General features: G+C 40.4%; 1 protein-coding gene across 2 annotated transcripts in view; it reads right to left on the minus strand.

Moving 5' to 3' along the window:
- The window catches only part of LOC127431375 (capZ-interacting protein-like), a 29,817-nt gene extending 14,814 nt beyond the window's left edge, over positions 1-15,003 (minus strand). Inside the window, exon 1 of one of the 2 annotated variants that reach the window (XM_051681799.1) lies at positions 14,864-15,003. In XM_051681799.1, coding sequence (XP_051537759.1) covers positions 14,864-14,869 — 6 coding nt within the window. In that variant the 5' untranslated portion in view covers positions 14,870-15,003. The remainder of the gene's footprint in view (positions 1-14,863) is intronic. The other variant, XM_051681800.1, reaches the window with a different exon arrangement.

Here is a 15,003-nt window from a genome sequence, read left to right on the forward strand (position 1 = left end):
CCTGATGACATCACTCTGTTACACATCACTATAATGCTTTTATTAGCATCATAAACATAGTAACCTCCACAACTTGTGGTGCAGGGAGTGCAAATCCAATCCAAAGCTTATTTTTTCTTTGCAACAGTTGGCAGTGCTCAGATGACAGAACAAGTAACACAACAAACAGCAAAAACTTAATCAATTCAGCATGGGCCCTTCTTCATCTTCAAAACAGAGCCTTGCTAATGATGACATACTCGCTTGTTCAGCACTGGTGCAAGAGTTATCTCATTAAACATGAGCAATCATGAGTGTGGGAGCACTTATGTGTAAAGAGCACGCAAGTAAGAGGGACTCTGGGGCATTTCATCTGCTGTTCCTCTTTAACTGCTTCATCTTCAGCCACATCATGCTAAAAAGACAACATATGAATTTAAGGGGCATTTTGTCACTTTAAGCCCCCCTTAAATTCTCACCCTGCTGGTAAGACAATCCTTGCTCAAGTAGCTACAGTAGAAAGGCCATGCTGGTCAACCAGTTTTACTAATTAAGTTTTGCGGTGAACAGCGTGGCTATGATGGTCCACCATGACGGGTGCCCCTATCCAGAGTAAAATAATCTGAAATTAATCCATTTGTTTGTACCGCTGCTACAGGGTGTCTATAAAGTAACTTGATCCAACCAATAAACGTACTCCTGAACCCATACATTTCTAAAATCTTAAAAAGATAATCCCATTCTACCATATCAAATGCCTTTTCGGCATCAAGTGAGATGGCAGCGACCGGAGTCTGATCATTCGCCACTGACCACATGATATTGATGAAACACCTAATATTATCAGAAGGGCTACGACCCCGAATAAACCCTACCTGATCTATATGTATAAGAGATGTCATAACTTAATCGGTTAGCAAAATTTTTGACAACATTTTTACATCTAGCTGGATCAGAGAAATTGGACGGTAACTTATACACTCGCTTGGATCTTTGTCTTTTTTAAGAATCAGTCTGATGCGGGCTTGCATCGTGGTTGGTGGAAGCTTTCCATTCTTTAATGATTCCGAATAAACTTCTAACAAAAGTGGAGACAGTTCTGTAGCATAAGATCTAAAAATTCAGCGGCAAAACCATGTAGTCCTGAAGGCAAGGCCTTAATTACCTCGCCAAACTCCTCCAGGGTTATCTCAGAATCAAGAGAGTTTTTATGCTCAGTAGTCAATTTAGGGAGATCTAATGGTTCCACAAAATTTCTAATATCCTCATCAGTAGATGAAGACGTGGAACTATAAAGATCAAGATAGAAATCTTTAAAGGCATTATTAATATCAATGGCCAAGGTAAAAATTTCACCACCAGCAGATTTCACTGAGGGAATGGTAGAAAAAGACTCTCTCTGCTTTATATATCTAGCCAAAAGCTTCCCTGATTTGTCCCCTGACTCAAAATATGACTGTCTTGCCTTGAATAACCAAAACTCAACTTTCTGTGAAAAAAGTATTATATCTGTATTTTAAACGGGTCAATTTTCTGAGGCCATTAGACGACATTCAGCGCTTCAGCTCTGCCTCGACACTTTTAATATTTTCTTCCAACTCCACTAGTTCTTGTGCTTTGGAATTGTTTGGTGAATGAGGCATACTGTATGATCCTGCCCCTAAGAACCGCCTTAAGTGCCTCCCAAGCCATGCCCACAGAGGATACTGAGGACCAGTTGGTCTCCATATAGACATTGATTTCAGTCTTTAACATTTGTTGGAAATCAGGATTTTGCTAAAGGGATACATTAAAGCGCTAGCTGTATGATTTCTTTTTCTCCATATGTGGCAACACCCCTAAACTCACCAGGGCATGATCTGAGACTAAAATGTTTCCAATTGAGCAATAGACAGATGAAATGAGGGACTTAGATATATATATATATATATATATATATATATATATATATATATATATATATATATATAAAATCTATTCTAGAATAAATCTTATGGACTGATGAAAAAATGTATAGTCTCTACCAGATTGGTTCAAAAGTCGCCAAACATCTGCAAGACCAAGATTTTTACACAACCTGTGAAGCTTCAATGTTGCACTAGGGGGCTTACATACTTTTGCTTCACTATGATCAAGGACTGAGTCCATCAAAAGATTAAAGTCACCTCCCAATATCATGAGGGGTGCCAGCAGCATGCAAACTCCCTTCAAGATCTTTAAAAAAGCCCTGATCATCAGTATTAGGTGCATAAATATTAGCCAAAATCAACCTTTGCCCCTGAATTTCTGCTAGAACAACAATGACTCTTCCTGATTTATCTTTAATCTGATTGAGGCATTTGAATTGTAGATGTTTACTTATCAATATAATGACTCCCCTGCTTTTACTTGAGCCCACACTAAAGATTACATGTTCACCCCATATCTTCCCAAATTTTTCAGCTTCCTGTGGGGAAAAATGAGTTTCTTGAAGAAACACTATATCATATTTCTTACGCTTAAGAAAAGAAATAACCTTCCTTCTTTTTATGGGGTGCCCCAACCCATTCCACGTGGAGAAAGATAACCCACTCATATTAACATTTTACATTTGATATAATAGAAAAAATAAATTGTGCTTCAAAAACAAGATTACAAAGACCACATGTCAACATCAATGCAACAGTCAAACCCCGAACTTTCCCCAGAACAAAACAAACAAAAACAAAAAAAACGTGCGCATTAACCCGGTGCACGACAGTGTCAACTGGCGTCAACCCCTCTAAATACAAAGAGTCCATGTTCACATGCGGGAGCCCCCGCGACAACTTTGCAGTCGGATTGCTCAGGTCCGGTGCTTCTGTACAGATTTTGTGAGGCAAAATTGCATAACAGAAAATGCTTTGTAAAACAGACCCCAGCCAATAGGCAGAATAAACAGAAAGAACGTGTAGATTCATTCACAGAACTGTCTTGAAGGTGTGTTCATCCACAAAACAAATTCCAGCTGATATAAAGCCGTTCAGTTTCCTCGGACAGTCAAACAAGTGTTACAAGTGTTCAGTGAACCAGCTGTTATGAGTGCAGCAGATGACGTAATCATTCCAATGTCCCGCGAAAATACTCCACAAAAACAAACTCCAGCCAACAGGAGGCATAAGCACAAAAAACGAACAGATTCATCCACAACTGCCCTGAAGCAGTGCTATTCCACAAAACAAGCTCCAGCCACTAGGCGGAACCAGCACAAAAAGAAACAAAACAGGCATCCCGGTTCCTCGAATGATCAAGAGTCAAATTCACTCGGAGGCCGCATAAAAAAAAGTACTCCATGACTTACTCAGTCCGTCAGCTTTATAAAAGACATCATTTGTGTGGGCATGTGGATATTTTGCGGTCATCTATAGTGTCCATTCTCAATCTGGCCAGGAACTTCAGTGTAAAAGCGATCTTCCGTCAGTGCAAAAGTTTCTTGAAGGAAGTCTCCAGCCGCTAGGCGGAGCCAACCCAGAAAGAAACAAAAATGGCGCCCAGCTTCCTTAGACAGTTGAGACACTGAACAGCCAGTCAGTCCACTCACATAAGTAACATGCAATGGTTTACTCACCCATAGTTTGTATGAAGGCCAGTGCCTTTTTGAGGCATAAAAATACTTTGCTGCCGTCCTTGGTGTCTATCCTCAGTTTGGCCGGAGACATCAGTGTAAAAGCGATCTTCCATTGATGTAAGAGTTTCTTACATTCCTTGAACCGATCGCGTTTATCTCTTGTCGAATTCGCAAAGTCCGGAAACAAGAAAATATTGTGATTCTTCCAAGAAAGCTTTCCTTTGCTCCTCGCCTGGCGCAACACGAGATCTTTATCGGATGATCTCAGAAATTTGGCCAGAATTGATCAGGGCCTGTCTCCCTCAGCAGATCTGCGAGCCGGGACTCCGTGAGCTCGCTCGATTTCCAGCTTATGGCCTGTTATGTTGAGCAGACTCGGGAAGAGCTCGTCCAGGAATTTCACCATGTCTCGACCTTCTTCATGCTCAGGAATTCCAACAATCCGTATATTGTTCCTTTGATTCCAATTTTCGAGATTTTCCAGTTTTTCCAAAATGTATTTCAAGTCTGTTTTGGATGCAGGCGGATTACCGATGATGCCAGATAATCAATCCATTTCTCAACATCTATCACTCTTGTGACCAACTCAGAGAATTTTGTTTCCATCACCGTAATCGATCGACGTATTACAGCAAGATCCTCCAAGTCAGCAACAACCTTCGTCAGCATCACCGAGATGTTGGACAGTTGACGCTGAATTTCTTCTCCTGATGTGCCTTCCAAATCGAGTCCCCGGCTCACAGGGCCGCCAGAGGTTTCAGCTAGAGCATGTAAGTGTCTTGTAATGTCTCCAGAGTCTGAGGATTTTGACTTCTTTGCCCTGTTTACCTCAAAGAGCAAATATGTAACTGAGTGTATCAAATCTCACCAGATTATAACATGAAAATAATTAAAAACTAGCAAAGTGCGCAGAGCTAGTCGCTCACACGTCTGCTTCTCACATGGCGTCCTTCATATTCGCTGAGCAAGTTCATTAAAATTTCTACATGTTTATAGCTAGCTACCTGAATATTAACATTTCCGGTTTAATAGCACAGACATTTGAGGGTAATTCAAGGTAACTCATGTTTGTTACCGCCACAGTAACACATGCACAAATGCATAATATATATAATGGGACCATGCTTTTGCAATTCACTGGTGATGCATACGTATACTAGCGTTGAGTGTGTTCCTGGCCTAAGGCACTATTTTCTTCAGAGATCTGGATGTCGACCACCACTCTTGACAACAGAGATCAAATACAATCGCTTTCTCACAGTGTGATCTCCAGCCAGAAGTGCCCCAGTACTATGACCTCATGTTCTGGCTTGGAATATTTGGAGTGGATGGTGTGCTGGAAAAGTCGAGCCTTCGCTAAACACTCTGGTGTGAGTCAGTGAGTTATTACGGACTTCACCTCACGCTGGTCTCACACCCAGCTCCCACTCAGGGTCCAATTCTTGAATCAATCACACAGTGTTCCAGGATTATACAGATGGACATCCCCATCCTGCCACAGTGTAACCTCCCTCCACTTGTTGCACTTGGTCTGGTGTTATCTGTCATCTACAAGCTCTACTCAGCAGACAAGGGCATTACCTGACTCCAATTATGAAACAACCAACCACACTGCTGTACAAAAGCCAAACGCAGTTACTACATATTTTTTAGTTCAAAATAGGGTCTCTTAGATAATGATTTGTCCTTTGACAGGTTTGGTTCAACTACGCTCAAATTCAGAGAAAACGGAGTGGAAAAAAATGCAGTAACTAGAAAATCCACACTAAAAGGCAAACCGCAGTATACTTTGAAGCCATTTTTCTCAGTTTCAGAGTTGTCATGGTTACTGCGTTTTGCCATTGTAGGTCAGCACATTGAAATCAAACTTGTCAAGGAAAAGACGTGGACACTGTGTCCTGAGGACAGCTGCACTGGGCATTCACTTGCTAATACTCCATATCAAGTCATGTCCATGAATTTTGAAGGGCGGTTGGTACATGTTCACACCCAGTTGCTCTTACAGTCTCCTTGCACAAAGTTCAGCAAGTTCTTCATTAGGTAATGATCACTCTACTAAATGCACATGACTCTCACCAGCACAGAAAAACAGAAGACTCATTTGGGGAGGAAACTTTTATAATGTCGTGTTGCAATAACATTTCCCTTCCCCAGATCTGTCTGTCATCTATGAGCACACTGTGTAGTTGTGTACAGCTCAAACAAGAGAGAACCATTGCCCTAACAGCTGCTGAGGGACTGACGCTGACCCGCATGTTCACATAGCTGACATTCAGCAGATAATGAACTTAAATATCCAGGAGTCAATGCAGCCCAGTTCTCTAGGAGTCAATAGGTCCAAGCACAAAGCTGTAAAAACTAAATGCCTTCAATCCAGTGTTTAGGCTATAGCACCTATAGCAGTGGAGCTGTATTATTGGATGACAGGAATTAAATTATGTTTGAATGTGTTTCAGCTCTGTGTTAGAAAATGTGCACAGAGAATGAGAAACATGTCAATTTATTTAGTTTGAAATATGCAAATGCTGACTAGAGCATTTCTGTTCAAAAACAGTTTGAAAGGTTTGAAGCCTGTTTATTTGGAAACTTTCTTATTTTAAAAAAAGTCCATTGTGGCCACATTATGTATTCGGATTTGAAGTATTTAGTGCTGCTTCTACACTAACGGCCAAAAGTTTGGAATAATGTACAGATTTTGCTCTTATGGAAAGAAATTGGTACTTTTATTCACCAAAGTGGCATTCAACTGATCACAATGTATAGTCAGGACATTAATAACATGAAAAATTACTATTACAATTTGAATTTTGTTTTCAGAACTTCTTAAACTACTTCAAAGAGTTCTCATCAAAAAATCCTCCGCGTGCAGCAATGACAGCTTTGCAGATCCTTGACATTCTAGCTGTCAGTTTGTCCAGATCCTCAGGTGACATTTCACCCCACACTTCCTGTAGCACTTGCCATGGATGTGGCTGTCTTGTTGGGCACTTCTCATGCACCTTACAGTCTAGCTGATCCTACAGAAGCTCAATGGGGTTAAGATCCATAACACTCTTTTCCAACATGCCCGGCTCCAGCAATTTGTAGAAAGGTGGGCCATGTGAAATTCCTGTTGGGTTTACACCCCATACACTCCAACTGCTCCAACTTCTATCTATCTATCTATCTATCTGTCTGTCTGTCTGTCTGTCTGTCTGTCTATCTATATACATCCTTAAACTTAACTTTCAAACTTTAAGCTTTTAAAAATATTGGCCAGGCTTTCTTAAGCCAATATAACGTTTGTCTTGATGAACTTTTTTTTCTTTTTTTTTAATATTATTTTATTGTCCTCTATGACAGATTTTGTAACAATTTAGTAACTGTAGATTTTATCACAACAGGTGCAGGTCCGAGACTGTGCATCGAACTATTGATATCACGACTATAATATTTACAACATTAGCTTTCTGCTTGTTTTAGAAAATTTGGTCACAAACTCATCCATGTCCAGTTCATGTGTTATTGAGTTTTTATGAGCTAAAAGTACAAGATTTATTTCCTCTCCTGAAGCATTGTGCGGCAAAACGGTGTAAAAATTCTTGCCAGAGTGGAGAATGAGCTCTCACATGAAGCAGCAGAAACGCCCATGACCAGGGCAGACACATACAGTTTATGAAGACCTGGAAATGCATCTTTATATTCCTGCAAGAGTTTGCAAACAGCCAAACAGTCAGCATCAATAGGAAGCTTTTTGGTCAGCATTGGTCTGGCAATATGAATTTCACTATGCAGCTCACTTTTTGCAACCCCTGCAAGACTACAGAAAGGCTCAAGCAGCTGAATGTCAAGAAATTTGTTGGATTTTGGCATCAAACATGAGAGGGCTTGCATTAGCTCTAAATTCTTTGTGGAAAACCTGTTTTCCATCTCTGATACAGCTGTATCAACAATGTTTAACATCTGTTGCCTTAGAGCTTCAGTGGAACATTCAGAGCCTGACTGCCCTTCTTGCCCTATAGGTGATAAAATGACAGAGTCAGCATAGAAGGGATTAATAGTCCTTAGACATTTTGGTGAAGGCTCATCAGTAGACATGCCAGTGTAGTACTGCTGCAATTGACTGTCATTTTCTCTGAGATTTCTCAGTGCACTAAGAGATACCTGCAGTACTTCAGCTGCACTGCACAAATCAACATGGTGAGACTGTAGGATGGCATTGGCTGGTTTCAAAATGGCAAAAAGATGAATCAGAAATTTGCCAGCTTCAAAACAATGGCGTCGCTTCAGCTGAGAGAGAAGCCCAGAAGCTTCTTTTGCAAGGTCAACCGAGGCATTGTCAACATCGGAAACCTTGGAAAGAATGTCAAGAATGACTTCCTCGTTCTCCACAACACATTTGGTAACTTCAAAATGATTTTCTAAATGATGCCTGAGAAAAAGAGTACAGGGAGCCTGACAAGTCAAAGAATCTTTTGTCACAAGGTTCACTTTGAATTGCATGTATGATGGAGAGGTGAAGCTGGTGGTTATAGCAGTGGATGTAGGGGATATGCCTGCCCAACCTTTTTTGCAATAAAGCCTGAACACTGCCTCGCACCCCACTCGTCACTGATGCTCCATCATAACACTGGCTCAGTATATTGTCAGAACCGAATCCTGTGTCTTAATATTTCGGTGGTGATGTAATCTGCATCAGGCTGCTGTAGTTCTAACAAGCCAATGAGATGTTCCTTTGGCAAACCATTGCACACAAAGCGGATTACAACAGACACATTTTCAATGTTGCACCAATCCCTTGTGCCATCACTTTTTAAACAGAATGCAGCTGAATCAGCAGTGTCATATTTCTGTTTTATTTTTTTCAGAACCATGGAAGCCAAAATTGAAATCACTTCATTCTGGATGGTTTTGGAAGTGTACTTTGCATTTTCTGGGCTACTTGACATAATGTCAGCAAGGTATTTGTATTTTTCCAACGTGTATTTAAACAGCTTGGCAAAAAGCCCCACAGCTATGCAATCCTCCTCATTGTCAAATGTTTCCCGATCTCCACGTAGTGGAAGCTCATTGACTGCTAAAAATTTCACAACACCTGCCACACTTTTTAGGTAATATTGATTCTTTTCTGTTGGGGGCTGAGTAAACATGCTATGGTCTCCCCTGACACCTGTCGGCGGCAAAATTCTGCTTATAAATGAGCCTGGCTACAAGCATGTTTTTGAAGACCTCGGTCACATTCTAATGCTGCTTTCCTGTTTCTAAAACCCGTCGAAACGAAAGTATCCTTCTCGGAGAAAGCAACATCAAATACTCGACATGGAAAACAAAAGCATGCATCACGATCTACAGAATATTCAAGCCACGGTCGTGACTGATACCTAGCGGCCAAAAAACATCTCTGCTTCCCTCCGAGAAGAATTCGGGGGTATGATTTCAGAGCCGGCTGATGAGGATTTGCCTTGTTTAAATCATTTGGGACAGAACTGTTGCATTTTTGTGTAGGTGTAATTGTGTTTTTGACACCATCCGAAGATGCCATTGAAATTGACCCAACTATTTCTCCGACCTCATTGCTGCAAATGGAAGAGGTGGTAGCTGCGTCCTGGTGAGTAATATGTTCACTGACTGTTAAAATGACAGTATCATTATTAATACTGCTTTGTCATTCAGCAAATTTGTTAACGGCAATGGTAGCGAGGTGAATGAGGCTAAGGCTGTTGTTTCGACAGCCTACACTTACAAAGAAAAGAAAAAGAAAATCTGGAGCTGAATTGAACATCACACCAATTTTGTGATTGGTTGTTATGGGGGGTGGGGCCAGGGTGGGCCAAGCTTCTAATTGACCACCATTTAGGGGGGTGTAAACCACTCCCAAAAACAGTACAAAGCAGGAGGCGCAACTGTAAATACTTAAAGAACTGAGATCTGGGAATCCTAAAAAGTTGAACCAAATTTTGAAAGGATCTCAACACTCCACTTTTATATAGGTCACCAAGTGTAGTAATCCCCCTCCCAATCCATTCTGACCAGCAAAAAGGGGACTTGTTGATGCATAATTTGGGGTTCAGCCATATGCTCGAGGCAACATTTAAATAAATGTCTGAAATAAACACTCTGGACACTTTTGTCCATACTGAGTTCAAATGCGAGATAACGGGATGTAAATTAACTTCTCCGAATAATTTGATAGAAAGGCTCTGCAATGGTGAAATAGGGGCAAGAACTTCCTGTTCTATACAGAACCAGGGAGGGGCTCTCTCAGGTGGAAGCGACCAATGAGCCAAATGTCTGAGACTGAAAGCATTATAATAAAATAGAATCTTGGGTAGGCCTAGCCCACCTTTGTCAATCGGCCTATGTTATTTATTGAAATGTAATTTGGGACGCTTACCATTCCAAATGAAGGACTACGCTATGCTATCATATTGCTTGAAACAAGAGTGGGGGACATCTATAGGGAGAGACTGCAGCAAGTAATTGAATTTTGGAATACAATTCATTTTAATAATATTAACTTTCCCTATCATAGATAAATGCAATGAAGCCCACCTGTACACATCGCTCGAAAACTTTTTTAAGTGGTCAAAATTAACTCTAACTAAATCACACAATTTTGCTGGGAATAAAATGCCACTGGAAAGGCCACTGGAAAGCGCCCGGCTGGAAAGCCGTTACTGGGCAGTATGCTGTCAAAGCCAAAGCTTCGGATTTAGACCAATTGACTTTGTATCCTGAAAACTTAGAAAAGGAATTAATAATTCTGTGGAGGCAAGGCATAGATCTAGTAGGGTCGGACCTCCCGCCACCACCCCTGGAAAATCCTACTCCTTTCTTACTGCAGCTGCTAATGGTTCCAGGGCAAGACAGAACAATAATGGGGAAAGAGGACAACCCTGCCAAGTGCCCCTATTCAGATTAAAATAATCTGAAATTAATCCATTTGATTGTACTGCCGCTACAACTTAATCCAACCAATAAATGTACTCCCGAAACCATATATTTACAAAATCTTAAAAAGATAATCCCATTCTACCATATTAAATGCCTTTTTGGTGTCAAGTGTGATGGCAGCAACCGGAATCTGATCATTTGCCACTAACCACATGATATTGATGAAACGCCTAATGTTGTCAGAAGAGCTACGGCCCCGAATAAACCCCACCTGACAATATTTTTACATCTAGCTGGATCAGGGAAATTGGACAGTAACTCTTACACTCGCTTGGATCTTTGTACTTTTTAAGAATCAGACTGATCCGGGCTTGCGTCATGATTGGCGGAAGTTTTCCATTCTTTAATGATTCCGTATAAACTTCTAACAAAAGTGGAGCCAGTTCTGCAGCAAAAGATCTAAAAAATTCAGCGGCAAAACCATCTGGCCCCGGAGCCTTGCCAGAAGGCAAGGCCTTAATTACCTCATCAAGCTCCTCCAAGGTTATTTTTTTGCTCAGTCGTCAATTTAGGGAGTTCTAATAGTTCCACAAATTTTCTAATATCTTCATCAGTAGACGAAGATGTGGAACTATTGAGATCAAGATAGAACTCTTTAAAAGCATTATTAATATCAATGGCTGAGGTAAAAATTTCACCACCAGCAGATTTCACTGAGGGAATGGTAGAAAAAGACACTCTCTGTTTTATATATCTTGCCAGAAGCTTCCCTGCTTTGTCCCAACTCAAAGTAGGGCAGTCTTGCCCTGAACAACCAAAATTCCACTTTCCGTGACAAAATAGTATTATATCTGTATTTCAATTGGGTCAATTCTCTGAGGCCATCAGATAACATTCAGCGCTTCAGCTCTTCCTCGGCACTTTTAATATTCTCTTCCAACTCTACGAGTTCTCGTGCTTTGGATTTTTTGATGAATGAGGCATACTGTATGATCCGACCCCTAAGAACTGCCTTAAGTGCCTCCCAAGCCATGCCCACAGAGGATACTGAGGACCAGTTGGTCTCCATGTAAACACTGATTTCAGTCTTTAACATTTGTTGGAAATCAGGATTTTGCTAAAGGGATACATTAAAGCAACAACTATATGATTTCTTTTTCTCTGTATGTGGCAACATCTCTAAACTCACCAGGGCGTGATCTGAGACTAAGATGTTTCCAATTGAGCAGTCAACAACAGATGAAATGAGGGATTTTAGATATAAAAATCTATTCTAGAATAAATCTTATGAACTGATGAAAAAAATGTATAGTCCCTACCAGATGGGTTCAAAAGTCTCAAAATATCTGCAAGACCAAGATTTTTACACATCCAGTGAAGCGTCACTGTTGCTCTAGGGGGCTTGCACACTTGTGCTTCACTATGATCAAGGACTGAGTCTCCTCCCAATATTATATCATGAGGGGTGCCAGCGGTTTGCAACATCTCTTCAAGATCTATAAAAAGCCCTGATCATCAGCGTTAGGTGCGTAAATATTAGCCAAAATCAACCTTTGCCCCTGAATGTCTGCTAAAACAATAATGACTTTTCCTATTTTATCTTTAATCTGTTTGAGAAATTTGAATTGTAGATGTTTATTTATCAGTATAATGACTCCCCAACTCTTACTTGATCCAGCACTAAAGAAAACATGCCCACCCCATATCTTCCCAAATTTTTCAGCTTCCTGTGGGGAAAGATGCATTTCTTGAAGAAAGACTATAACATATTTCTTATGCTTAAGAAAATAAATAACCTTCCTTCTTTTTATGGGGTGCCCCAACCCACTGACATTCCATGTTGAGAGAGATAATCCACTCATATTAACAATCGACATATTGATATAATAAAAAATAAAAAAAATTGTGTGTCAAAAGTAAGATTATACAGACCACATTCCCCATTAATGCAACAATCAAACCCCGAACTTCCCCACTTTCTGTTTGTTTTACAACAAACAGAAAAAGAAAAACATGCGCATTTACCCCGCGCACGACAGCGCCAACCGGCGTCAATCCCTCTAAACTCAAAGAGTCCATATACGCATGCGAGAACCCCCATGACAACTTTGCCATCGGATTGCTCAAGTCCGGTGCTCCTACACAAATTTTGTGAGGCAAAATTACATAACAGAATATACTTTGTAAAACAGACCCCAGCCAACTGGGCCTGTCTCCCTCAGCAGATCTGCGAGCAGGGACCCTGCGAGCTCGCTCGATCTCCAGCCCACGGTCTGCCATGTCGAGCAGACTCGGGAAGAGCTAGTCCAGGAATCCCACCACATCTCCGCCCCCTTCTCGCTCAGGAACTCGAAAATTCGAATATTGTTCCTTCGATTCCTATTTTCGAGATCTTCCAGTTTTTCCAAAATAAATTCCACGTCTGTTTTGGACACGGGAGGATCAGCGGATAATCCTCCCCCCCCCGATGACTCCAGACCTTTGATCTGCCTCTCAACATCCGTCACTCCCATGACCAACTCAGAGAGCGTTGTTTCCATCGCTGTAATCAATCAACGCATCACAGTGAGATCCTCCAAGTCAGCAACAACCCTAGTCAGCATCACCGAGATGCTGGACAGTTGACGCCGGACTCCATCCCCCGACGCGCCGTCCAAATCGAGTCCCTGGCTCACAGTCCCGTCAGAGGCCTCAGCTTGAACACGTAAGTGTCTTTTAATGTCTTCAGAGTCTAAGGATTTTGACTTCTTTGCCATGTTTACCTCAAAGAGCAAATATGTAACTGGGTGTATCGGATCTCACCGGTTATAACATGAAAATAATCAAAAAACCAGCAAAGTGCGCAGAGCTAGCCTCTCACACGTCTGCTTCTCACATGATGTCACGTGACCCCCTCCGAAAAATCATATTCTTGATAATAATTTTTGTATTGTTTTCCTGTAAAAATATATAAAAATCCTTAAAACAAGATCAATTTGATTTATCTAGTTTTAGAAACAACACTGCATAAGTTATTTAGGTTTTTCAGAGAATGTATTTTTAACATGTGTATTTTGTCTTACTGTACTGGCAGAGTTTTTATAGTCAAAACAAGTGAAAAAATCTACCAGTGCTGCAGAAGTAATCCAAAGTATTTAGAATACATTACTGACCTTGAGTAATCTAACAAAATACATTACAAATTACATTTTACAGCATGTAATCTGTAATCTGTAGTGGAATACATTTCAAAAGTGACCCTCCCAACACTGTGCACAGGGTGTGCAGAAATGTAATCCACCCAAAGGGCTACTTTGAAGAATGCAAAATACAGGATATATTTGTTTAACTTTTGTTAATTTGTTCTTAAATGTGGAAAATTGTAATACTGAAGAATGAGTAATTGTGTCCAAACATTTGACTGCTAGACTACATTTAATCAAGAGCTGTAACTTAAGCAAGTTATCAAAAACCTTCAATCTGCAAACAAACGCACATATGCATGCATGTGACTACAAACACACATGCACGTGGGTCCACCATACAAACCCGCCATTTTAAATTGTCATACGGATGAAGTTACGCCACTTCCTGTGTCAGTTAGCTTGATGCCATTCCAGCCATACTTTCTTCTAACTTGTGTCAAGGATTCAATGGTCTTTGGTGGCTAAAAATTTGATCCAAACACAATTCGAAGAGACAGCATACAACCATAAAAAACTGTGCAGCTGATGACTGGGCCTCTGCAAACATACTGATACATAAATCATGATCAATGGAAGTGTGCTGAAAGTGACAGGTGTCAAGGACATCCAGAAAGACTTTGTGAGCCACAGCTATGCTCTTTTCTTCTCTCACATACTGACTCAAAACGGCCACATCTGACCCTGACAAATCCCTGCTGACAGCGTCACAATGTGATGTGTAAACCGTTATTACTTCTAACCATGGCAGAACACTTTGGTTTTACTGAAATTTTGGAGCATAATTACGCATCTCTCAATTAGAAATATTTATTCTATATTTATTTTTTTATTCTATTAATTGAAATACTAAAATTCCAGAAATGATAGCAAAAAATAAATAAATAAATAAATGTAAAAAAATCCACATTTAAGTAACAACAACTCTAAATGTTTAACCCAAACAAAGGCTAAAAGAAAAGCTAAAATTGATAAATACTGTATATGCTCAACACACTTCTACGGAGGATAGAATCTTGCATAATCTCAAAATATCTATAAATTAAGTTCAATTAAGTATCTATATATTGATCTATAAGTTGATGTGCCAAAAATATCGTGGCACATGGACTGAAATGCAGCAAAATACGTTTTTGTTTACTGTGTGCAGACTACGTGTGATAGCAGAATAGGAAATGAATTTACACAACGTTTAAAACAACAACAACAAAAAAGTTTTAGATCACAGCAATTGTTTTCATACCTCCATCGTCCAGCTTTGTTTGCGTTTCCTCAACTTTTGCTGCTGTTTTGGTGTGACACTTGCTTAAGTGACGCTCGCGCTCCCTCTCTTCACATGAACGCGCGCTCTCTCATCCTCTTTCTCTCAGAGCTCAAGAGGGT

This window comes from Myxocyprinus asiaticus, chromosome 40 (assembly GCF_019703515.2).
Source record: "Myxocyprinus asiaticus isolate MX2 ecotype Aquarium Trade chromosome 40, UBuf_Myxa_2, whole genome shotgun sequence".
NCBI lineage: Eukaryota > Metazoa > Chordata > Actinopteri > Cypriniformes > Catostomidae > Myxocyprinus > Myxocyprinus asiaticus.